We start from the raw sequence: 24,089 nt of genomic DNA on the forward strand, positions 1-24,089 counted from the left end.
CTGTTCAGGAAAGCTGAACAAAGGGGTCAGACTGACTTCTGCGCTATTTTAAGCGTTTCAGGTTAAAGGTCATTTAGAGCTGCTGCGTAAGTAGTGGATGTTTTATTTAAAGGCTGTTTGCTTGCTAGAATTTCTAGGGCCCCGAATGCTGTTGCATTATTTTAAAAGCCTTTGTCATGCTAATGGAGCAAGGACACCCAGGAAGGGGAGAGGAGCAAACCCCCGGGTGCTGGTGGTGCGTGGAGCACACGTACCCTGTGCTCAGACGCGCACACATTTTTCTCGTTTGGCTGCAGCGTGGCAGTCAGAGGTGCGGGGTCAGCTACTCCCCTGCACGCAGACACCCTCCTGCCTGCCTGGGTTGTCTCAGCAACAGTTGCTTCAATGCTCTGTTGTTATGTCCTGTAAATGTTTAATGGGAAGCTTATCTCTCTTACCTATACAGATGGCTCAGGTTATTGAGCTTGTGTGCAAGGATTAATTGGAAATGGGCAGATGTCAGCTAACCAGAAAAAGAGCTTAATATGTAAGTAATTAGATGAGCCGGGATGCTGGTGAGGGGGCGAAGCCACCTCTGAAGGATTCGGAGCAAAAAGGACGAGCCCAAAAGGATCTTCCTCGAGCCTTCCTATTAATTACCTGTAAGGACTAGACCTCGTGAACGCGGGATGCAAATGCAAGATGATGCCCACACTTCAGAGCTCTGCTTGATGACGGCTGCAGCGTTCGGCGGGGGATTAGCACCCAGTACTCTCAGCTAGTCTCAGCTCACAGTCCGGGGCATCTGCTCTTCCCCTGCTGATAATGGGGACTGACTGGGTGAGATGGATGGGGAAAAGAGGTCACGTTACGTGGAGCAGCCTGATTAAACCTTCCTCATTGAATCCTGACCATAAGAAGTTCAAGATCTGCAAGCCTGGTGATTTTTATTTTTATTTTTAAAATAATAAACAGCAATAGTTTAGGCTCTAATATGTATTGTCTATCTTAAGTGGATTTTTCAAGATTATATGCTGTAGTAAATCCAAGTTTTAAAAGTTCACACTAAAAAAAAAAAAAAGCATGTAACATAAATTGCATAAAAACAGAGAAAGAAAAATCCAGAGCAGCTGCAACAAAGCATTCTCATGCGCTGTTCCTTGAGCTAAAGTAACACCCATGTGCATATTCATTCATGCAGATATATAATTTTTTGCAATACATTTTGCTCACCTGCACACACCTGCACTCGGGCACAGATATTTATGTGCAAGTGAGCAATTTGTGAACCTGTATCACATGCAGATATGCCCACTTTTGAAGGCCTGTTCTTACTTGCTGGCAGACCAGGAAATTGTTGTTGGGACTAACGCTTGGATACAAGGGTAAGTGGCAGGATCCAGCTCCCTGTTTGCTGGGGTTAACCGCCACCACCGAGAGCTGGTGAACTCCTTGCCTCAGTCCTGATCACCCGAGAACGTTAGTGAGATGCCTTTAGTAGAGAGCCAAGGTTTATTTGAGGAACAGGATAGTCAGAAATCAAGTTTGAGTGTTTCACAACATCAGAGAAGCTGAGGATTTGTTTACAGCGCCTAATTATAGCAGTTTAGTGCCAACAGAGAATCAGGAAAGATGAAAGATGTGCTGTAAGGAAAGAATATGCTGTGCACGATTGCAATACTGCACCAAATTCCTCATGAAAAGGACCTCTCAAGGTCCTAATAAAATTTACGTGGGGACTGAATGTGAATAAATGATGACACTCTGTAGAAGTAGCTGGGGAAATGGCTGCAGCATTTCGTAATCAGACTGAGTCAGAGGTGTATTTCTGGGAACGTACATGCAGAAGGCAAGAATTTCCCCCGGGAGGCAGGGAATGGTTGGTATCTGAAAATCAGCAGTTCTTTAGTTCCAGTCAATGAGCTGAAGAGAGAAGGGAAATCAAACGCCAGAGAAAGATGGCATGAAACAGAACAGACTCAGCCCTCGTATCAGGGAGTTAGTACTGGGGAAACCAGGCTTAAAAACAGAGATCTCTAAACAAATGAACTGGTGTCTTAAGTATCAAAGAGCTCTGACACTCTCCTGGCTGCCCTATATAAGCAAAATGCCCCGAAATCCAGCCTGTGCAAAGTCCCTGCCCAAGGCCTACATGCTGTGATTATCTTTTGGAGGAAGAAATTTGAGGATCTAAAGATCTTCAGAAATAAAAGCTCCTAATTTCTTGCCGTGAATCTGAAGAAGAACAGCTGTCAGACATTTCTTGTGCATCCTGTGCTCCTGGACAGACCATGTCACATTGCGGGTAGCGTTGCTGGCTCTTCATTCTGGGCTTCCCACGGAATAATTCCTATGGCACCAGCAACATCAGTCCTTCAGCTGCACCAAATAATCTCGTGAGAAGAACAGAAAGAGGTTTGGACCAAGGCAGCTCCCAAATCACTTTCAAAACAGCAGATTCCAGAGCCACAGGTGCTCCAGCGATCTCAGTGCACCAGCCACCAGCAGCTCACTGGGCTGCACAGTGAAGGACACATCCAAGGGTTACGTGACTTGGAGGTAGGAGAAATCCTTTTCCATGACTCCGTTTACAGGCATGGGATTATAGCGGCAGTAACTTAAGCAAGTGTACATATACTTATCTGAACGTGGGGCCAGATTTCACACGGTTGGTCATTGATATTGTGGCTGTATTTTCTTAATTCTCTGTCCGATTCCTGAAGAGAGGGGGATAGTTTTTCTAAGGAGGTCAGTGCCCTGCAAGAAGAGCTTGGCTATAAAAAGCTGTTAAGCCATTGAGAGACACGAAGTATCACTAAAGCTGTTGAGAGAAGGCAGACAGGTCTTTTTAAACACTGTCCATGCACGATTTGTGTTTCAGCATGCAGAGTCTGTCTTTTCCCCTACCTCCAGCACTATGCCAACCTCAGGATGTGCAGAAGTTGAGGTAAGAATGTTCCCAGTCATTCCACTAGGGTCCAAGATAATCAGGCTCCTGATACTTTTCACCCAGCTTTTGCAAGGAAGAAACTCCACCATTCCTCCATCTAAAGCAGAAACCAAAGGAAGAGAAGAACAGGAATCTCCTAACTCCTCCTGGACTGGGCATTGGAAGCAACCCAACTCAAAGCAGTAGTCGGTGATTCACTGACATTCCCCTCCCTGAGACTTTAAGCCAAATCAAGCAGGGAGACAGACTCTTGCCATGATGGCGAGGTAAAAGCTAAGACCCTGTAAGAAATAAAACCTGCATTGGATCAAGCTGGCCTGATCGTGGCACAAAGCCTCTCTCCCTTTTAACAAAATGAAAACAAAGGGTTACGTCTTACCGCAGACGTTTAGGCACATAAGGGTTGTTGATTTTATTCTGCTTGCTTTTTGCCGCTCCCAGAGGGTTGGTATCTGACACAGTGCAGTTTAGGCAGGGCCACAGTTTAGGCCATTGACATGTGCTGGCATCAGGAAGCACATTCCTCCTTACAGGCCCCGAAGCACGAGCCGAACACCAAATGGATCAAGCATCAGGCAGGAGTCTGAAGCTGCTTACTGTGTCCAGGAAGGAGATGGCTGTACTTAAGATGTAGTCTGCCAGGAAGAAGTAGATAAGATTGCTCTGATCTTCATGATAGAATGCTTATCAAGTCTATAGAGCTTTGAGCAAAACCAGGCGGTTGTTAGGAGAACCTGCTGAACTGCTGTCAGGATGTAATATTTATCACCGAAGTGAATAATCCAGTGCGACTGCTTTGTCTCATGTTTTGCCAGTGTGAAAACCAGGGGTTGCTCCACAGCAAAAGAAAAAAAAAAAAAAAAAAAGTGTCCAATAGAAAGGAAAGGCTTGGGAACCATAAACACATCAAAGATGGTTTGAAATCTTCTTATTGTAGCAGTTAATAAGGGACATGTGCCAAGGCCACACGCAATTTAGACCGGTTTCACCCAAAGCCACTTGAATAAATCTGGACATGTTGTAAAGACTGCACACACATCACATGGAATCAGGGAACAGAATTCCAGTCTTTAATCTGACCGGTCAGGCCCAGTTTCCCCCGCAGTAAATATTTACTGTGTTGGGGAAAGGCAAAAGAGACAGAAAATGAGCCTAAATTATTTGTTAGAGATATAAGCAGGTGATTTAAACAGGTGAGATAGCCAAAAATATAGATTTGTCAGTACCCTGCTGAGGCCATGGGGACACGATTACTGGACATATCAACACAATGACTGATGTCTTAAAAGGCATCCTGACACATCTCAAGCTTAGGCTAGTTTTTGGATAGGTGTGTTTAATAGTTCATATTTCACTCTTTCACAAAAGACAGTCATGTCTTACGCGGGTTATAGAGTTCTGGAAAAGTGAACTGAACAAAAACTTGCCTTTATCCTTGTTACTTTTCTATACAGAGAAGGAAGCACTCCAATTTTATGTTGATCTCAGACCTCTATTGTTGATTTCAGATCTCTATTCGTGATGAAACAAAGAGGAGCGGCAACTAACCTTTTGGCCGCAAGCACATTTCTTCTCGAAATGTTATCAGAAGACTGCTAGAAAAGCACTCTGTCAACTGGACTGGGAAAAGCGAGCAACATTGACACCTACTGTTGGATATTTTAATTGCTGATAGTACCAAACCATTGACTAAGATTCTTGTCTACGATTTCTTCCAGGAGAAGATGCTCTCCTTAGTTAAAACTACATGATGATACTTTTAGTTGGCTTTTATGCTTTTATTGCTCCTGCAGTGCTTTCAAGGTGCACTTAATTGCAAACTGAGCATCTGCATATGAAGGGAAACCTCTTCCTTTAGCTCAATTTCTTCCTTTGTTTAGTTCATGGAATTAGGTGATCCTTTGGCGGTGAGAGCTTTTCATGAAGCTAGCTGATAAAAATGAAAGAGCTGATAAGTAACACTGCTGTTATCAGAGAAGAGTGTGCGATATGCTAAGCGAGAGAGTGGGATGATTTCTCAGGAGAGTCAAAGCTTCTAGTTCATAAGGAAATGAGGTTCCCATACAGACCTTGCGGAGCATATCAGAAAGTACTAACCAGCCAAGTGGAGAGCACAGGTTTCAAAGAAAACATTTATTATATTTTACCATAGCAGCAGATCATTTCTAACACCCTCAAAGTGCTTCACACTAAAAACTAATCATCACTATTTCCTTCATACACTACCTTTTTTTTGTTTCCAGCCCATTAAAGAGAATTTATGAATAGGATTAAATGACTTTCCTAAGAAATGCAGGAAAAAAATGGCAAGCAGGCTGAAAGAGCTAAGCTCTGTCTTCCCTCCTCACATTGGCCTTTTCTTCATCAGACACTTTCAGCAAACTAGCTTCAAGTGGCTATTTGCGATTCTGAAAAGCTTCCTATTATTCATATTAAAAAACTATAAAAAGAGATGAGAGAGAAAATACTCCACTGCTAGGAACCTAACCAGAGTTAAAGAGAAAAAAGTCTGAACACAGAAGTTAGCAATGCCTATACTTGCTTCTATGCTAATCTGAAGTCCTCTATGATACAATTGAAGTTGTGTTAATATGCCCTGAAAAATGTTCTGTCCCTGGGCTGTCTCTCCTAGTGCTTGACCTCCAAGAAATAGGTCTTTGCCCTGAAGAAAATCATCTTGGCAAGACACTACCGTGTTTGCCCGTCACACTGCTAAACATTTCTCTTTCAGGCCAGCAGTACACGAAACGTGGAGGCACTTTGTTAAAGAACTCTTCATGCCTGCCCTTGCTCCCCTGCCCACACCAATGGGCCCAGCAGCAAGTGGGAGAAGTGCTCAGCAGAGGCTGACTTGGTTTGCCTTACTGCTGGGACACCACGAAGCCCACTCCACTTCCCTGCACTGACAGCAAGCTTAAGTGGCATGGGCAAGAGAACACAGACCACAAGGCCTGCTGCATCCGACTGATAGCTTGCTACACCAAGTGAGACCCATCCCTGTGTTCCCCAAAAAGCCCATGGCTGTGAGCCCAAGACCCCCTCCACCTGCCTTGCTGACTGCCCCAGCCAAGGAGACAAAACCCTTGCAAACCCTTTGGTTTGGCACCGCCTGCCACCAATGACAATGCAAGGTTGAACACTTCAGACATCTATTCCTGCCTAGTCGCCAATATTGACTCAAAGTCTCTCGCTGCAAACATGATTTCGAAGAAGAAAAGCCATCTAATCTTGTTCTTCAACTACTCTGGCAGCACCACAAAATGGCACAGCCTGATAATCCACGTGGCTCCTGATGGAGCCTTAAGGTATTGCTATCATTTTTGTGATACTTTTATCAGCTTGTGTAATGGTTGGGCATTTTTGTTGACACAAGACTTGTACGAAATTAGAGAAGGGTATAAAAGAGGGAAGCAGCCTGCCCCAGTTCTGGTCCAAGATGGCCAAGCTCACTCTGCTTACCGGTAAGTCCTGCTTCCCAGCTTACTTCTTTACCTTCGTGACAAGTATTTGTGGCTCTCTCGGTGTACTGGGGGTTAGAAAAGAAGTTCTTTGGAATTCCAGTCTCTTTACTCTTCTTTCAAAGGAAAAGACATAACAGCAACCTGCAGGACAGTCAAGTCCTGCTCAAGAGCTTTGTATTTCTGAAAACAAACACTAATCACTTTTTTTCTTTCTTCTCTTCCTCAAAGGTCTGGCCCTGCTGCTGAATGCCCAGATAGGTATGTGATTTTTTCCCCAAAACAACTCACCAAATTCATTTCAGCATGGGCACACACAGGCAGGTCAAGCAGACAGCACAGCAGAAATGCCAACAGCTTTCTTCCTTCTGGCAGCATCCCTTCTGCTTCTGCTCTTCCTTACCTGGCAGCAAAGGAGAAAGACACAGTTTGGGGAAGAGAGTCAGTGGCTACAACCACCCCGATTCATGAGTTTCAGGGTACAAGTGAGGAAGAAAAAAAAATACAATATTATTATTAGGGAGGCAGTTCCCAGAACGATAACCAACCCTACCTCACTTTCTCCAAACTCCTCACCCTGGCAAGGAAGCATTGCCCAACCATTTCTGATGAGATCTGGTTACAATAATCTGTTTTAAGTTCCTAGTTTTTCTGCAGTGCAGCCCAGACCTGCCCCATCTCCTCCGTGTCTCTGCAGGCACTGCCTATGTGCTGTCGTGCTACTTCACCAACTGGGCCCAGTACAGGCCCAGCCCGGGGCGCTTCACAGTTGACAACATCGACCCATGCCTGTGTGACCATCTGATCTACGCCTTCGCTGGGATGTCCAACAATGAGATCACGACCATTGAATGGAACGATGAGACCCTCTACAGATCCTTCAACGGCCTGAAAAACCAGTATGTGACGTTCCCTGGGCTATAGCAGTGCAACCTGTGGGGCAAGGGGTGCCAAGAAGAGGCAGAGAGTCAGAAAGAGCAATTCAGCAGTATTGTTTGTAGCAAAACATGTTTGTGTCATTATCTTTGCAGGAATGGAAATCTGAAGACCCTCCTGGCAATTGGAGGATGGAATTTTGGAACAGCCAAGTAAGTTCACACCACCTCTGTCCTACAATGGCAAACTGGAAAGCGAAGGCAGAAAGAGGCCCTGACCAAGCCCCAACTCTGCCTTCCTCTGCTCCCTAGGTTCTCCACAATGGTTTCCACTCCAGAGAACCGCCAGACCTTCATCAATTCCGTCATCAAATTCCTGCGCCAGTACCAGTTTGATGGGCTGGACCTCGACTGGGAGTACCCTGGCTCCAGGGGCAGCCCGGCTCAGGACAAGGGTCTCTTCACTGTCCTGGTGAAGGTAGGGGGACACAAAGGGGCTGCTCAAGGCTCTTGAGCAAACTCAGGAGAAAACTCCTCTGTGCTCTGCACAGCTCAGTCCAGAGGAGCCCTGGGGGGCTCCGAGAGCCCACGCTGAGCCCTGTTCCTTGGCATCCCCCAGGAAATGCTGGCCGCCTTCGAGCAGGAAGCCAGGCAGGTTAACAAGCCCCGTCTGATGATCACGGCTGCTGTTGCTGCAGGACTTTCCAACATCCAGTCTGGCTACGAGATCGCTGAGCTCGGCAAGTGAGTAGCAAGCCCCCAGGTCCACCTTCTGTGACCTCCTTCAGGCCATTCCTTCCAGTGCTCTCCCTTCCAGCAGTTATGGGATGCTCTGACATTAGCTGGCAGAAACCAACCCCACTGCCTGCAGAGCCCCCACGCTTTATGCAGGAGGAGAGACTTGTCCCTACCTTTAGAAGGCTTTTCCCAAAGAGGCCTTGGAGAAATGTTGATCTGCAGATAGGGGGGGCACAGCCAGGGATGTTGGGGGATCAGTGACGAGGACTAAAGGAACCTCCTGGTCTGGCTGAGTGAACTGGCCAGGGCACAGACACATGCAATGGTCTCCACAGGTACCTGGACTACTTCCATGTGATGACTTACGACTTCTATAGCTCCTGGGATGGAAAGACTGGGGAGAACAGCCCGCTGTACAGTGATGGCAATGCCTACCTCAGTGTTGTAAGTACAGTTTGGGAGTCTGTCCCACAGATCACTGTGATCACACCACTGATGAGAACTTTAAGAACTCACCGTCCTGCCTGCAAAGCCTGGCACAGGCTTGAACTGTGATGCTTTTTTTATAGGATTACGCTATGAACTACTGGAAGAGCAATGGTGCCCCAGCTGAGAAGCTCCTTGTTGGATTCCCCACCTACGGACATAACTTCATCCTGCAGAACCCATCTAACACAGCTCTTGGGGCACCAACATCGGGACCTGGGCCCGCGGGACCTTACACAAAGGAGGCTGGGCTGCTGGCTTACTACGAGGTATGTGTGTTCCCTCACACCTAGGCAGACCAGAACACAAACACCCTTCAAACTACCTGGCAAGCAATTATTATCCTGTGGATCCATGGAATATTTCAACTGCCCTTTTTTGTAGGACGCACGATAAATTCCCACTCTCTGCCCTTTTTTTCCTAGATCTGCACGTTCCTGGACTCTGGAGCCACCCAGGCTTGGGATGCCCCCCAGGACGTGCCCTATGCCTACAAGGGCAACGAATGGGTTGGCTACGACAACATCAAGAGCTTCAACATCAAGGTATGGTGGGGATGTGGCTGTACGAATCACACTCCAGGAGCCCTTCTGCAACAGCAGCTCTGGGACTAATTGGGATTTCTCCCCCGGCACTACACAGGCTGACTGGCTGAAGAAGAACAACTATGCAGGTGCTATGGTTTGGACCATTGATCTGGATGACTTCACTGGCTCTTTCTGCAAACAGGGCAAATATCCCCTGATCACCACCCTGAAGAACGCTCTTGGCCTGCAAAGCAGCAGTGAGTAACTTGGGTACTGTGGGGTTTGTGGAAATTTTTCAAGCAACAAAAAGCTGGTGTGCTCAGAGCACTGTGGGACAATGAAAGGAGGGAAGGGAGAGAATACCAATAGAAATACAGTCCCTTCGAAAAGGAAACCTCCTTCTTGCTTTCATTTCAGGCTGCACAGCTTATTAAAAGTCCAGTCCTCAATCCCTGCAGCTCCTAACACTAGAAGTTGAAACGGGTGTGTGAGTATGAACTGCAGTAGCAATTCCAGTGGCTGTGGTGTGAGTGTGTTTTCTGCCGGTAAAGCCATCCAGACTTACCCAAGAAGAGCAGCTTGTACCAGTGTTTGAACACCAAAAAAGTTATTTGCAAAATTTCTGGGCAGACCTTGTGACCTTGTACCATCTGTTCCTGCTTCAACTGGGCATGAAGACTCCAGGTCGAGCACAGCAGACAGACCCCTCAGATCTAATTCTGTGGAATAACAATGATTAAATAAAGAATTCTGCGAAAACAACAATCCATGCTGTACTGACTCATTTTGCTCTTCATATTTCAATGCTCCCTGACTCTCTCCCGATACATAAATCCATGATCAGGGAAGGGCCTGAATCCCCAAGCACCATTTGAAGAGCCCTAGGCAGGCGTTTCCCAGGGCTTTCTTGCCTCCCCAGCAGGGCAGTCAGTCAGAGGGGAAGAAAGCAGAAAGAGAGGGCAGGGCAGGGCAGGCTGTGCCACGAGGGAGCACCCACAGAAAAGGGGCAGTAACACAGCCAGGAGCTCGCCTCTCCAAGAGCTCTTGTGCAAAGCCTTTGCTGCTGTCTAGTAAAAAAAGCTTTCTCCTGGAAAAGTCACCCTGCAAAGGAGCCGGCCTTCAGAGGTCCCCCAGCCCTATTGCTCTGGCTTTGAGACGGCTGCAGCAATTCCCCTCCTGCAGGAATGGGCACGTAGCAGCTCCCACAGAGTCCTGACGTGTCCTTGAGCCCCAAAAGTGCACTGTATGGTCAGAGGCACAAGGAGCTTCATGCCCCAAAGCAAACCTCTTCTGTTGCTGAGGAACTTATTGCCCTTCCACAATGCAAATAGTGTCTTTAAAATGCCAGTAAGATGTTTTTGCTTTTAGATGCAGGGAAGGAGCCTCAGATACTCCTGAAAACAAACCAAAGAGTAAAAAAGACTATGCAACAGAAGCAAGAGCAGCCTGCTGTTTCATACTGGGTCACTGGTCAGAACATGCTTCAAAATAGCAGAGCCAGAGCCCTGCAAGCGTTCAGAAGCTGTTCACACCACAGACCCCTCTCGTTCACATGTGCCAGGGCTGCAGTTCACTCGTGCATGGCACTTCAGCAGCCCACATCACTTCAGCTCCCCGTGAGAAGCAGAACTGAAACGCTGCAGCAGCCCTGTGGGACCTTCTGCCCGAGGGTACATCAGCCCCCGCTGCACTTCGGCACGTTTGGCTTTCATTACAGCTCCCTCCGATGTGCAGACATGCAGAAAAGTACCTCAAAACCCTTCCATGCCCTGTGCACATCGGCTACACCAGCTTTTCGCCCTCACCTTCACTGGTCATGAGGTATTTTTTAAAAGCAGACTCTGAGAAGCAGAGAGAGAGCTGGAAAACCAGCTGAAAAACTGAGCTGTCTGCCTGCAGGGAGGAAATTCAGAGCAGCAGCTGAAAGCAGGCAGAACTCTGCCCAAGACTTCATTGGCAATATCATGTAGCCTCCCACTTCCAAAAAATAAGTCCAGAATGCATTTATATTAGCTCAACAGCATCTTTGCCTAGCAAAGGTGCCCTAAAGCAGCCCCACTTTGCATGGAAAGCCACGCAGGCCATGCCCTGCTGACACCACACGTGCCCAGCAAAACATTTCCATGGGCACAAACGCCAGTATGGGCTGTCAGCTCCAACCTCCCCATATCAGGGGGTTGATACCCACACCTCTGTGTCCAGATAAGGGTTAGGACAGGGCATATTTATCTAAATCCACGGTGCCATTCCACTCACCTTTACTTTTCGCTCCCCACTTAAGCCTTCCCCACTGACCTGCCTAATCGCCCTGGCAAGGGCAGGTGGAACAAAACAACATCTCCAAGGCAGTGCCTCATGTGCACTGAGGTTGGCAATGCCAGGATGGATAAAATCTTCCCAGAATACAGCAGCCATTACAGAGTTTGTTGAGTCATTTATCAGATGCATCTCACAGCAGATGGATGCAAGACTGCAAGTGCCTTGCCCAACCCTGCAAACCTCTGGGCCTGAAAAGGGAAGAAAGAGTAAAGAACCTGGAGCTGAAGAGCAGGATGGAGACACCTGGGCATCGTTCAGGTGGAGAAAGCATGAAAATCCTTCTCTTTTCCATCATTCAACAGAAAAGAGTCCAGGCAGTTGAAGGGCAGACAGACTTAATCCTAGCATGGTCACAGAATGACCATAAGGACAATTGTCATTAGCGTATGAACTGAAACTAAAGCAGAAACAATCCAGATTTCTGGATCTCTCTGGAACCCAACACTTCAGCTACAGGAATAACATGCAAAATCTCTGTCTGAATACTCTACACTTTTACTGTGACTGCAAAGTGCCTCTGGTGGGGACCAATTCTACCCTTCCTCAAGGCCTGCTACCAGGAACCACTGGCATGTTACATTTCTTATGGCGGAGAAAAGGCAGAAAAGTTCCTAAAGAACAATTCCAGGATTTGCCCACCTGATGTTTTGTTACCACCATATGCAGACAAATTACCTTCTTTGATCCACCGGCAGGTGCTTACCTCTTCACACTGGAACACACTTCTGCAGATAAGAGACCTTCACCTGCAAGGCTCCAAAGGTCACGGAGGGTGCAATATTACAAATCTATTCCCATTGAGTTTGTACTGTGCTACCTTATCAGCTCAGAAACACACTGGAAAAATAATCCTTGAGGATCATCGTTTTTTTAATTATCCACCATATCTCATCCAGTGCAAGAAAAAAAACTGGCGGGTTGCTCTAATGCGTGTTAATCTGCAGGTCAGTGGCTTCAGCACCAGCATGTGATAAGGACAAGCCTGTGGGTGTTTTCAAGACTCGTGTTCAACCAAGTCTGGACGACTGCCTGGAAATTCACCTTCACATCATCTTAACGGGAATTATGTAATGTCTCGGGGCAGAGAAAACAGCCAATGACTGCTGACAAGCTCGTGCAGAATGTAAGAGATTCTGGCAATTTCACCTCAAGGAGCTCCACAGAAAGCCAAGGCAAGGCTTCTCACCTGCCCTTGCTCCCCTGCCCACACCAACAGGTCCAGCAGCAAGTGGGAGAAGTGCTCAGCAGAGGCTGACTTGGTTTGCCTTACTGCTGGGACACCACGAAGCCCACCCCACTTCCCTGCACTGACAGCAAGCTTAAGTGGTGTGGGCAAGAGACAACACAGACCACAAGGCCTGCTGCATCCGACTGATAGCTTGCTACACCAAGTGAGCCCCATCCCTGTGCCCCCAAAAAGCCCACGGCTGTGAGCTCAACCCCTGCTCAGCCCCACCTCGCTGAGTGCCCCAGCCAAGGAGACAAAACCCTTGCAAAACACCTTTGGTTTGGCACCGCCTGCTGCCTCCACGCAGACACAATGACAACGCAAGGTTGAACACTTCAGACATCTATTCCTGCCTAGTCGCCAATATTGACTCAAAGCCTCTTGTTGCAAACACGATTTCGAAGAAGAAAAGCCATCTAATCTTGTTCTTCAACTCCTCTGGCAGCACCACACAACGGTACAGCCTGATAATCTTGATATTTTCTGCTGGAGTGTTAAGGCCATTGTATTGGTATCATTTTCTGTGATACTTTTTTAACTTTATCAGCTTGTGTAATGGTTGGGCATCATTGTTGACAGAAGACATACGAAATTAGAGAAGTGTATAAAAGTGGGAAGCAGCCTGCCCTGGATCAGTTCTGGTCCAAGATGGCCAAGCTCACTCTGCTTACCGGTAAGTCCTGCTTCCTAGCTTACTTCTTTACCTTTGTGACAAGTATTTGTGGCTCACGCTGTTATACCGGGGGTTAGAAAAGGGAGCGGTCCTTTAGGGTTAAAGATGTTGCATTCTCTTTTTTTCTCAAAGGAAAATCAATACCATCTTTTTGGGATTTTTAAATGCCTCGTTACTTCCAGCTTGTTTTCTTCTCCTTTCTTAGATATGCATTTTTTTAATTTAATTGCTTTATTTAATCGAAACATGGTATTGGACCAAAAAAAAATTAAAAAGACAGTCCTGCTGTCGTCTTCTGTCATGCTGAGACGAGTTATTACTGTCTGTGTATGCTTGTTGGTTTCTGCTGTTTCAGCCATGCTCAGGGGCACCACAACTCCTTAACTCACCTGTTGCCTAATCACAGCTGATCAAAGCAGCAGCATACTGAGCCATTAATGACCATAAGCTTTTCAGCGTGTTTGCTTCCCTCAGAATGAATTTTGACCTGTGGCAGAGGAAATGTTGGGCTCACAAAGATCCTTATGAAGAGAAACAAAAAATGGCCAGAGTTAGAAGCAGTTTTAATGTCTGCATTGCTGTTTATCTATCTACCAAAGTATTTCTTCTAGTGAGGCATTACCTTGCTTCTCAAAGACTAATCCCACATTTCTTTCTTCAAAGGTCTGGCCCTCCTGCTGAACGCCCAGATAGGTATGTGCTTCCTACCCCCAAAAAAACCTCCCAAAACCCCTTTGCACCATCAGCATGTGCGTGTCCCAGGAGCAGGCTCACCAGCTAACTCTTCTACAAGAGGGGGGGAGGAAGCAGAAGCTGGCAGCACACAGTGAGGGTGTCTTTGAGGACAAAAGCTTTATGAAGCATGGGACACTCAGCCTAAAGTGCAAATACGCCTCTTGATTTCATGCAGGTTTCCCCTTAGCAGCCCCATCCTGATCAGGTTGAATGAAGCGAGGGCACAGACACCAGCTTGGGCTGGGCAGAAGTTTTCAGTGGCAGGTCGAGCAGGCAGCAACGGGCACACAACGAGGCTTCCTCCCTCTGGGCACTTCACCAGAATCCACTTCTGCTTCTGCTCTGCCTTACTGGCATTAAAGGGGAAAAATCCAGTCTGGGGAGGAGACTTGGCAGCCACAACCACCCCAGTTCATCAGGTTCAGGGTGCAAGAGGCTCCAAGGAGGGCTCATACTGGAACAAAGGAGGAAGGAAAGAACTGCATTACAATCCATGGAGAGCCAGTTTCCAAACAAACAACCAGGCCCACTTCCCTGTCCTACTTCCCTCAACTCCTCAACCTACAAGGGAGCATTGCCCAATCTTTTTTGATCACATTTTACTTAAGTCATAATTTGCACATAAGAGCAGCCCCAGGAACTGTTGCCTTTACTGTGTGCACTGAGGGATGGTTACAGGGAATAATGCAGCCTCGTGCAGCTAGCTACCTGGCCAGCAGGCACAGGAGGCCACCTGCATTGCCCACACACGTTCCCTCTCCTTGATCCCTGCCCCATGTCCTCTGTGTCTGCAGGCACTGCCTATGTGCTGTCATGCTACTTCACCAACTGGGCCCAGTACAGGCCCGGCCTGGGAAAGTACATGCCAGACAACATCGACCCATGCCTGTGTGACCATCTGATCTACGCCTTCGCTGGGATGTCCAACAACGAGATCACAACCTATGAATGGAACGATGAGACCCTCTACAAATCCTTCAACGGCCTGAAAAACCAGTACGTGACATTCCCTCTGTGATGGAAGTGCAACCTGTGGGGTGAAGGGTGCCGACATGAAGAGGCAGAGTCAGAAATAGCAATTCAACAGTGTTGTTTTGTACCAAAACGTGTTTGTGTCGTTATCTTTGCAGGAATGAAAATCTGAAGACCCTCCTGGCAATCGGAGGATGGAATTTTGGGACAGCCAAGTAAGTTCACACCACCTCCATCCCACAATGGCAAACTGTAAAGTGAGGGAGAGGGGGAAAGAGGCCCCGACCATCCCCAACCCTGCCCTCCTCTGCTCCCTAGGTTCTCCGCAATGGTTTCCACTCCGGAGAACCGCCAGACCTTCATCAATTCTGTCATCAAATTCCTGCGCCAGTACCAGTTTGATGGGCTGGACCTCGACTGGGAGTACCCTGGCTCCAGGGGCAGCCCAGCTCAGGACAAGGGTCTCTTCACCGTCCTGGTGAAGGTAGGGGGACACAAAGGAGCTGCTCAAGGCTCTTGAGCAAACTCAAGAGCAAACTCCTCTGTGCTCTGCACAGCTCGGTCCAGAGGAGCCCTGGGTAGCTCCAGGAGCCCACGCTGAGCCCTGTTCCTTGGCATCCCCCAGGAAATGCTGGCCGCCTTCGAGCAGGAAGCCAAGCAGGTTGGCAAGCCCCGTCTGATGATCACGGCTGCTGTTGCTGCAGGACTTTCCAACATCCAGTCTGGCTACGAGATTGCTGAGCTCGGCAAGTGAGTAGCAAGCCCTCAGGTCCACCTTCTGTGACTTAAGTGCTCCTCCTTCCAGCGATTAAGGGAAACTGTCATTAACTGTCAGGTACTTGGACTACTTCCATGTGATGACTTATGACTTCCACGGTTCCTGGGATGGAAAGACTGGGGAGAACAGCCCGCTGTACGAAAGCCCTGTTGACACTGGTGAACTCATCTACTTCAACGTTGTAAGTACTCTTTGTGACTTTTTGCCACAGATCACTGATAAGAATTTTAAGAATCGACCCTCCAACCTACAAATCCTGGCACAGGCTTGAACTGTGATGCTTTTTTTACAGGATTACGCTATGAACTACTGGAAGAACAACGGTGCCCCTGCTGAGAAGCTCCTGGTTGGATTCCCCACCTACGGACATAACTTCATCCTGCAGAACCCATCTAACACTGCTGTTGGGGCACCAGCATCAGGACCTGGGCCTGCTGGACCGTACACAAGGCAGGCTGGATTCTTGGCTTACTACGAGGTACGTGTGTTCCCTCACAAATAGGCAGACCAGAACACAAACACCCTTCAAACTACCTGGCAAGGAATTATTAACCTGTGGATCCATTCCAACTGCCCTTTTTTGTAGGACACCCGATAAATTCCCACTCTCTGCCTTTTTTTTCCTAGATCTGCACGTTCCTGGACTCTGGAGCCACCCAGGCTTGGGATGCCCCCCAGGACGTGCCCTATGCCTACAAGGGCAACGAATGGGTTGGCTATGACAACATCAAGAGCTTCAACATCAAGGTACGGTGGGGATGTGGCTGTACTAATCACACCCCAGGAGCCCTTCTGCAACAGCAGCTCTTGGACTAATTGGGATTTCTGTCCATGTGCTACACAGATTGACTGGCTGAAGAAGAACAACTTTGGAGGTGCTATGGTTTGGGCTCTTGATATGGATGACTTCACTGGCACGTTCTGCAAGCAGGGCAAATATCCCCTGATCACCACCCTGAAGAACGGTCTTGGTCAGCAAGGCAGCAGTGAGTAACTGGAGAAGTGTGGCCTTCTGGAAGGGGTCTCCATTAGCTCACAGCTGATGCAGGTCTTTAGCAGCCTTTATTTCCAGGGAATTGGGGAAAAAAGGTTAAAGGCTGTTCTGCTGATACCACCCCAAAAGGGACTGTGGCAGAAGGGGAGTGCTGAGAGACCCGCAACACAAAGATAAGCCCTGTCCTGCTTTTATTTCAGGCTGCGTGCCCCCAGCTCAGCCCAATCCTCCCATCACTTCAGCTCCTAACACTGGAAGTGGAAGTGGCAGCGGCAGCGGGAGCTCGGGTGGCAATACTGGTGGCACTGGTGGGAGTGGATTCTGTGCTGGCAAGGCCAACGGCATCTATGCAGATCCGACCAACAAGAGCAAGTTCTACACCTGCAACAACGGTGAAACCTACGAGCAGAGCTGCCAGGCTGGGCTGGTCTTTGATTCCAGCTGCTCCTGCTGCAACTGGGCATGAAGATTCCAGGTCGATCACAGCAAACAGACCCCTTGGGTCTAGTTCTGCGGAATAACAATGATTAAATAAAATGCTTTGCAAAAGAAACCATCCATGCTGTACTGACTCATTTTGCTCTTCATATTTTGATGCTCCCTGACTCTCTACGATACATAAATCCATGATCAGGGAAGGGCCTGAATCCCCAAGCACCATTTGAAGAGCCCTAGGCAGGCATTTCCCCGGGCTTTCTTGACTTCCCAGTGGGGCAGTCAGTCAGAGGGGAAGAAAGCAAAAAGAGAGGGCAGGGCAGGGCAGGCTGTGCCACGAGGGAGCACCCACAGAAAAGGGGCAGTAACACAGCCAGGAGCCCGCCTCTCCGACAGCCTTTGTGCAAAGCCTTTGCTGCTGTCTAGGAAAAAGCATTCTCCTCCTGGAAAAGTCACCCTGCAAAGGAGCCGGCCTTCAGAGGTCCCCCAGCCCTATTGCTCTGGCCGTGAGATGGCTGCAACAATTCCCCTCCTGCAGGAATGGGCACGTAGCAGCTCCCACAGAGTCCTGATGTGTCCTTGAGCCCTGAAAGTGCACTGTATGGTCAGAGGCACAAGGAGCCTCATGCCCATTGCAGCAGCCTGGGGCCTGAATCACAAAATGATTCTTCTTCTCAACAAAAGTTTAATATAAATTGGCATCTTTTTAGAGAAGAGATTTGAGTTCTGCTGATCAAGAACTTCTGTGCTTCCCCTGCTGAAAATGTTCTTTAAAAAACATTTTAAAAACCTTGCTTACTCCTTGAAAGCAAATGACGGAGCAAGAAATGCTATGTGATGGGAGTAAGAGAACAGCATTTCTTCCCAGAGCCACAGGTAAGAATAGCAGACATAAAGGGGTCAGAGCCACAGCCCTTCACAGCTATTTCTTCTCACCTTCATTGGTCTTGAGATATTTTACAGAAACACACAGAAAAGAAGAGAGAGAGATGGAAAACCAGTCAGCTTTAGCGGATAAGCAAACAAACAAACTCAAACCACCCTTAGTGTGGAAGGGCAGTCACAGATCTCCTTACACATAACCTAGTGGCTGCTGAATTCCTGCGCTGTGCCTGGACTCCAATGACTGATTGCATGAGCTCTGGCAGCATAGACATAAGCTGTACAGATTTGGCTGATGGATACGTAGACATATTCAGGGTAAATTCCCATCAGAAAGTTCCCAAGGAGTTTCTGAGAAAACCACCACACACTAAGGAGGACCACACTGGCAACAGGTTGTCTCTGTGGCCAGTGCATGTGGATCCAGAGAAGGGTTAGGACAGGGCATATTTCTCTAAATCCACAGTGCCATTCCACTGACCTTTACTTTTCCCTCCCCACTTAAGCCTTCCCCACTGACCTGCCTAATCTCCCCGGCAAGGGCAGGTGGAACAAATCCAGATCTCTAAAGCAGTGCCTCATGTGCAGAAGGCAGGATGGTTAAGATCTTCCTGGGATACAGCAGGCGTTAGAGTTTGCTGAGAGGGGCACAAGACTCTGTAAGCACTGCCCCTGACCCTAACAAACCCTTTGAATAATCCACCACCTCTCATCTCATGCCTGCACACATAAAATCTGAAGTCGAATGAATAAAAGGGCAGCTCAGTGGCTTCAGCACCAGCATGTGATAAGGACAAGCCTGTGAGTGCTTTCCAGGCTCCCATTCCACCAAGTCTGGACGACTGCCTGGAAATTCACCTTCACATCATCTTAATGGGAATTATGTAATGTCTCGGGGCAGAGAAAACAGCCAATGACTGCTGACAAGCTCATGCAGAATGTAAGAGATTCTGGCAATTTCACCTTAAGGAGCTCCACAGAAAGCCAAGGCAAGGCTTCTCACCTGCCCTTGCTCCCCTGCCCACACCAACGGGCCCAGCAGCAAGTGGGAGAAGTGCTCAGCAGAGGCTGACTTGGTTTGTTTTACTGCTGGGACACCACGAAGCCCACCCCACTTCCCTGCACTGACAGCAAGCTTAAGTGGTGTGGGCAAGAGACAACACAGACCACAGAGCCCCCGGCATCCCAACCAACACCTTGCTCTGCCAAGTGAGCCCTGTCCCTGTGTTCCCCAAAAAGCCCACGGCTGTGAGCTCAAGCCCTGCTCCTCCTGCCTCGCTGAGTGCCCCAGCCAAGGAGACAAAACCCTTGCAAACCCTTTGGTTTGGCACCGCCTGCCACCAATGACAACGCAAGGTTGAACACTTCAGACATCTATTCCTGCCTAGTCGCCAATATTGACTCAAAACCTCTTGTTGCAAACACGATATCGAAGAAGAAAAGCCATCTAATCTTGTTCTTCAACTACTCTGGCAGCACCACAAAATGGCACAGCCTGATAATCCTCCCTGATAATCCTTGTGCCTCCTGATGGACCCTTAAGGTTTATCATGTTGGTATCATTTTTGTGATATTTTTATCAACTCGGGTAATGGTTGGGCATCTTTGTTGACAGAAGACTAGCATGAAAAAAAAAAAAAAGAAGGGTATAAAAGAGGGAAGCAGCCTGTCTGAGATCAGTTCTGGTCCAAGATGGCCAAGCTCACTCTGCTTACCGGTAAGTCCTGCTTCCCAGCTCACTTCTTTACCTTCGTGACAAGTATTTGTGGCTCTCGCTGTTACACGGGGAGTTTGAGAAGAAGTTCTTTGGAATTCCAGTCTCTTTACTCTCCTTTCAAAGAAAAAGACATAGCAGCAACTTACAGAAAGGATTGTTATATTTTTCAGTAGTGTTGGGGAGGATAATTTATGCATTAGAAATGAATATATTTCATTGTTGTTGGAAACTGAAAATCAATTTTTAAACAAAACAAAACAAAAAAGTACAAGTGATCAAAATTCTACACTCTGACTTCTTCAGGTTGTTTTTGATGCTTCTACCTGAAATAGTCCTCAAATTGCATCCACTTCCATATGAACACTCAGATAAATGTGTCTAAAGAAACACAATGATTACAATCTGGGGTACAAATTACATAAAGTTCAGCACAGACCTGATCAAGAGCTTGGCATTACCTTGCTTCTCAAAGACTAATCCCACACTTCTTTCTTCCAAGGTCTGGCCCTCCTGCTGAACGCCCAGATAGGTATGTGCTCCCTACCCCAAAACAACCCTACCAAACCCTTTACACCGTGTGCATGTATGGGTGCGTGGAGCAGGCTTACCAGCCAACTCTTCTACAAGAGGGAAGAAGGAGGCAGCAGCTGGCCAGCACGCAGTGGTTCTTAGGTCGTAATTTGCACCTAAGAGCAGCCCAGGGCACTGTTGTCTTTATACTGTGCACTGAGGGATGGTTACAGGGAATAATGCAGCCTCGTGCAGCTAGCTACCTGGCCAGCAGGCACAGGAGGCCACCTGCATTGCCCACACACGTTCCCTCTGCTCTCCTCGATCCCTGCCCCATGTCTTCTGTGTCTGCAGGCACTGCCTATGTGCTGTCATGCTACTTCACCAACTGGGCCCAGTACAGGCCTGGCCTGGGAAGTTTCATGCCAGACAACATCGACCCATGCCTGTGCACTCACCTGCTCTACGCCTTCGCTGGGATGTCCAACAACAAGATCACGACCATTGAATGGAATGATGAGACCCTCTACAGATCCTTCAACGGGCTGAAAAACCAGTACGTGACGTTCCCTGGGCGATGGCAGTGCAGCCCGTGGTGTGAGAGGTGCTGAGGAGAAGAGGCAGAGAGGGACGGGCAGGGAGGGCTGCTCAGGATGACGGCACAGATCCTCTGTGGTCGGTGACTGTCAGTCAGTGTGCTCTGGACGTGCCTGTTGGGTTTCACACCATGGCATCGCAGCCTACGAAGGCAGCTGCATCACAGTTTCCAGGAAAGCAAGAGCACTGTGCTCGATGTTGGTCTTTTCTGTAAAGTCAGAAATAGCAATTCAGCAGTATTGTTTGCAGCAAAACGTGTTTCTGTCCTTACCATTGCAGGAATAAAAACCTGAAGACTCTTCTTTCTATTGGAGGATGGAATTTTGGAACAGACAAGTAAGTTCTTGCCATCTTCTACCCAAAAAAAGAGGGAGAGGAAGAAAGAGGCCCTGACCAAGCCCCAACTCTGCCCTCCTCTGCTCCCTAGGTTCTCCACAATGGTTTCCACTCCGGAGAACCGCCAGACCTTCATCAATTCCGTCATCAAATTCCTGCGCCAGTACCAGTTTGATGGGCTGGACATTGACTGGGAGTACCCTGGCTCCAGGGGCAGCCCGGCTCAGGACAAGGGTCTCTTCACTGTCCTGGTGAAGGTAGGGGGACACAAAGGGGCTGCTCAAGGCCTCTGCTCTGCACAGCCTGGTCCAGAGGAGCCCTGGGGGGCTCCGAGAGCCCACACTGAGCCCTGTTTCTTGGCATCCCCCAGGAAATGCTGGCCGCCTTCGAGCAGGAAGCCAGGCAGGTTAACAAGCCCCGTCTGATGATCACGGCTGCTGTTGCTGCAGGACTTTCCAACATCCAGTCTGGCTACGAGATTGCTGAGCTCGGCAAGTGAGTAGCAAGCCCTCAGGTCCACCTTCTGTGACCTCCTTCAGGCCATTCCTTCCAGCGCTCTCCCTTCCAGCAGTTATTGCTCTGACATTAGCTGGCAGAAACCAACCCCACTGCCTGCAGAGCCTCCATGCTTTATGCAGGGCGAGAACTCCTCAGGATGAGAGACTCGTCACCACCCTTAGTAGGCTTCTCCAAAGGGATCCTGGAGAAACGTGGTCTGCAGAAAGTGGGGGCACAGCCAGAGGGGATTAGTTGTCAGGACTAAAGGAACCTCCTGGTCTGTGTGAGTGAGCTGGCCAGGACACAGACGCATGCAATGTTCTCCACAGGTACCTGGACTACTTCAACGTGATGACTTATGATTTCCACGGCTCCTGGGATGCACAAACTGGGGAGAACAGCCCTCTCTACAAAGGCCCAGGTGACACTGATGGCAATATCTATTTCAACGTTGTAAGTATAGTTGAGGAGCCTGTGTCAGAAATGTCGTGCCTGTGATCAGACCAGTGATGATCATTTTCAGAATTTACCCTCCTGCTTACAAATCCTGGCACAGGCTTGAACTGTGATGCTTTTCGGTAGGATTACGCTATGAACTACTGGAAGAGCAACGGTGCCCCAGCTGAGAAGTTAGTTGTTGGGTTCCCCACCTATGGAAACACCTTCAGACTGCAAAACCCATCCAACAATGGTCTTGGTGCACCAGCATCAGGACCTGGGCCTGCTGGACCTTACACACAGGAGGCTGGGACACTGGCTTACTATGAGGTGTGTGTAATGCCACATTTGTGATATTATTTCAAACAATTTCACAGAAGAGACCCGTGTAACTTTCTAAATGTCTACTGCACACAGAATGTTGTCCATAGAGATTCAGAACAGAAGTCGATTTGCCCAGTAGATAGAATCAGTGCCTCAAAATAAATACCTTGCTCATACAATGTGTGTCACCACACAGTTTAGCAGGGAAGGTTTGAAAGAGGTGAACAGCCTCTTCCGAAATATACATTTGGTTCTTCCAGTACTTGGAAATGTCAGTAAGTGAAATGACTTCTACTATTGGTAGTGCCCGCAAGGTAAGAAGGAATGCAGTGGGGAATGCTACACTTGAACTTTTCAAAGGAATATGTCTAATGTGCCCAAGTAAGCCATGGAAATTCTTAAGCTCATTTAACAAAACCTAGGAAAGATGTAATTATTCACAAGGACCAAATTAGCTGCACAATTCTAAAGACTAAAGTCAAAGAAATGGCATTGCCCATTTTTGCATGGCACTCAGTAAATTTCCTTCTCTTGGCCCTTCTGCCCAGATCTGCACTCTGCTGAATTCTGGAGCCACCCAAGTTTGGGATGCCCCCCAGGACGTGCCCTATGCCTACAAGGGCAACGAATGGGTTGGCTACGACAACATCAAGAGCTTCAACATCAAGGTACGGTGGGGATGTGGCTGTACTAATCACACTCCAGGAGCCCTTCTGCAACAGCAGCTCTTGAACTAATTGGGATTTCTCCCCCGGCACTACACAGGCTGACTGGCTGAAGAAGAACAACTATGCAGGTGCTATGGTTTGGGCCATTGATCTGGATGACTTCACTGGCACATTCTGCAAGCAGGGCAAATATCCCCTGATCACCACCCTGAAGAATGCTCTTGGCCTGCAAAGCAGCAGTGAGTAACTGGAGAAGCGTGGCCTTCTGGAAGGGGACCCCGTAGCTCATGGCTGATGCAGGTCCTCGGAGGCCTGAGAACCTTTATTTCTAGGGACTTCGGGGATAACAATTTTATAGAGATTGACCTGGGAACATCCCTTCACCCTGCATCCACTAGGATAAGAGTGAGATCGTAACTGGCACCTGAGTTGACATTTTTCAAAGGCCCGGTGTGAACCCAGCCAGATTTGGGGGCACAAAGGTTAAAGGCTGTTCTGCTGATGCCACCCCAAAAGGGACTGTGGCAGAAAGGCAGTGTTGGGAGACCTAAAATGTAAAAATAAGCCCTGTTCTGCTTTTATTTCAGGCTGTGTGCCCCCAGCTCAACCCAATCCTCTGGTGACTGCAGCTCCTGGTACTACAAGTGGAAGTGGAAGTGGAAGTGGGAGTGGGAGTGGAAGTGGAAGTGGCAGCGGGAGCTCGGGTAGCAATACTGGTGGCACTGGTGGGAGCGGATTCTGTGCTGGCAAGGCCAACGGCATCTATGCAGATCCGACCAACAAGAGCAAGTTCTACACCTGCAACAACGGTGAAACCTACGAGCAGAGCTGCCAGGCCGGGCTGGTCTTTGATCCCAGCTGCTCCTGCTGCAACTGGGCATGAAGACTCCAGGTCGATCACAGCAAACAGACCCCTCTCATCCAGTTCTGTGGAATAACAATGATTAAATAAAGTGTTTTGCAAAAGGAGCA

At 48.3% G+C, this 24,089-nt stretch overlaps 2 protein-coding genes and 1 long non-coding RNA gene across 6 annotated transcripts; 2 read left to right on the plus strand and 1 right to left on the minus strand.

The window, feature by feature from the left end:
- Positions 1–909: 909 nt before the first annotated feature.
- LOC137843867 (uncharacterized) lies at positions 910–3,734 on the minus strand. The gene is made up of 2 exons (XR_011089734.1): positions 3,309–3,734; positions 910–3,026 (listed from the first exon to the last, which is right to left on the minus strand). It is a non-coding gene; the product is annotated as an uncharacterized lncRNA (long non-coding RNA).
- Positions 3,735–6,350: 2,616 nt separating this feature from the next.
- LOC137843864 (acidic mammalian chitinase-like) lies at positions 6,351–17,268 on the plus strand. Of its 4 annotated transcripts, XM_068659613.1 has the most exons (12): positions 12,850–13,017; positions 13,108–13,233; positions 13,897–13,926; positions 14,763–14,964; positions 15,099–15,155; positions 15,259–15,424; positions 15,566–15,690; positions 15,776–15,899; positions 16,011–16,196; positions 16,346–16,465; positions 16,563–16,704; positions 16,913–17,268. In XM_068659613.1, exons 2-12 carry the CDS (start codon positions 13,209–13,211, stop codon positions 17,176–17,178), a joined length of 1,443 nt encoding a protein of 480 aa, XP_068515714.1. In that variant the 5' UTR covers positions 12,850–13,017; positions 13,108–13,208; the 3' UTR covers positions 17,179–17,268. The 4 variants fall into 4 exon arrangements, with proteins under 4 accessions (XP_068515715.1, XP_068515716.1, XP_068515714.1 ...); XM_068659614.1 differs by lacking the exons at positions 12,850–13,017; positions 13,108–13,233; positions 13,897–13,926; ... (1 more) ...; positions 15,099–15,155; positions 15,259–15,424 and adding exons at positions 6,351–6,390; positions 6,619–6,648; positions 7,085–7,286; positions 7,419–7,475; positions 7,575–7,740; XM_068659615.1 differs by lacking the exons at positions 12,850–13,017; positions 13,108–13,233; positions 13,897–13,926; ... (7 more) ...; positions 16,563–16,704; positions 16,913–17,268 and adding exons at positions 6,351–6,390; positions 6,619–6,648; positions 7,085–7,286; ... (6 more) ...; positions 9,129–9,270; positions 9,431–9,778.
- Positions 17,269–19,669: 2,401 nt separating this feature from the next.
- Positions 19,670–24,084, plus strand: LOC137843866 (acidic mammalian chitinase-like). Its single transcript, XM_068659618.1, has 11 exons — positions 19,670–19,746; positions 20,246–20,275; positions 20,611–20,812; positions 21,133–21,189; positions 21,281–21,446; positions 21,560–21,684; positions 22,017–22,140; positions 22,270–22,455; positions 22,998–23,117; positions 23,215–23,356; positions 23,705–24,084. Exons 1-11 carry the CDS (start codon positions 19,722–19,724, stop codon positions 23,998–24,000), a joined length of 1,473 nt encoding a protein of 490 aa, XP_068515719.1. The 5' UTR covers positions 19,670–19,721; the 3' UTR covers positions 24,001–24,084.
- Positions 24,085–24,089: the final 5 nt, after the last annotated feature.

Source organism: Anas acuta, chromosome 24 (assembly GCF_963932015.1).
Source record: "Anas acuta chromosome 24, bAnaAcu1.1, whole genome shotgun sequence".
Taxonomy (NCBI): Eukaryota; Metazoa; Chordata; class Aves; order Anseriformes; family Anatidae; genus Anas; species Anas acuta.

Bases quoted from the DNA above. Each gene is read 5' to 3' on its own strand.
- LOC137843864 (XM_068659614.1), top strand. From the start codon at position 6,366: ATGGCCAAGCTCACTCTGCTTACCG. The intron at 6,391-6,618 runs GTAAGTCCTGCT...TCTTCCTCAAAG, and splicing joins CAAGCTCACTCTGCTTACCG to GTCTGGCCCTGCTGCTGAAT. The intron at 6,649-7,084 runs GTATGTGATTTT...GTGTCTCTGCAG, and splicing joins GCTGCTGAATGCCCAGATAG to GCACTGCCTATGTGCTGTCG.
- LOC137843866 (XM_068659618.1), top strand. From the start codon at position 19,722: ATGGCCAAGCTCACTCTGCTTACCG. The intron at 20,276-20,610 runs GTATGTGCTCCC...CTGTGTCTGCAG, and splicing joins CCTGCTGAACGCCCAGATAG to GCACTGCCTATGTGCTGTCA. The intron at 23,357-23,704 runs GTGAGTAACTGG...CTTTTATTTCAG, and splicing joins TCTTGGCCTGCAAAGCAGCA to GCTGTGTGCCCCCAGCTCAA.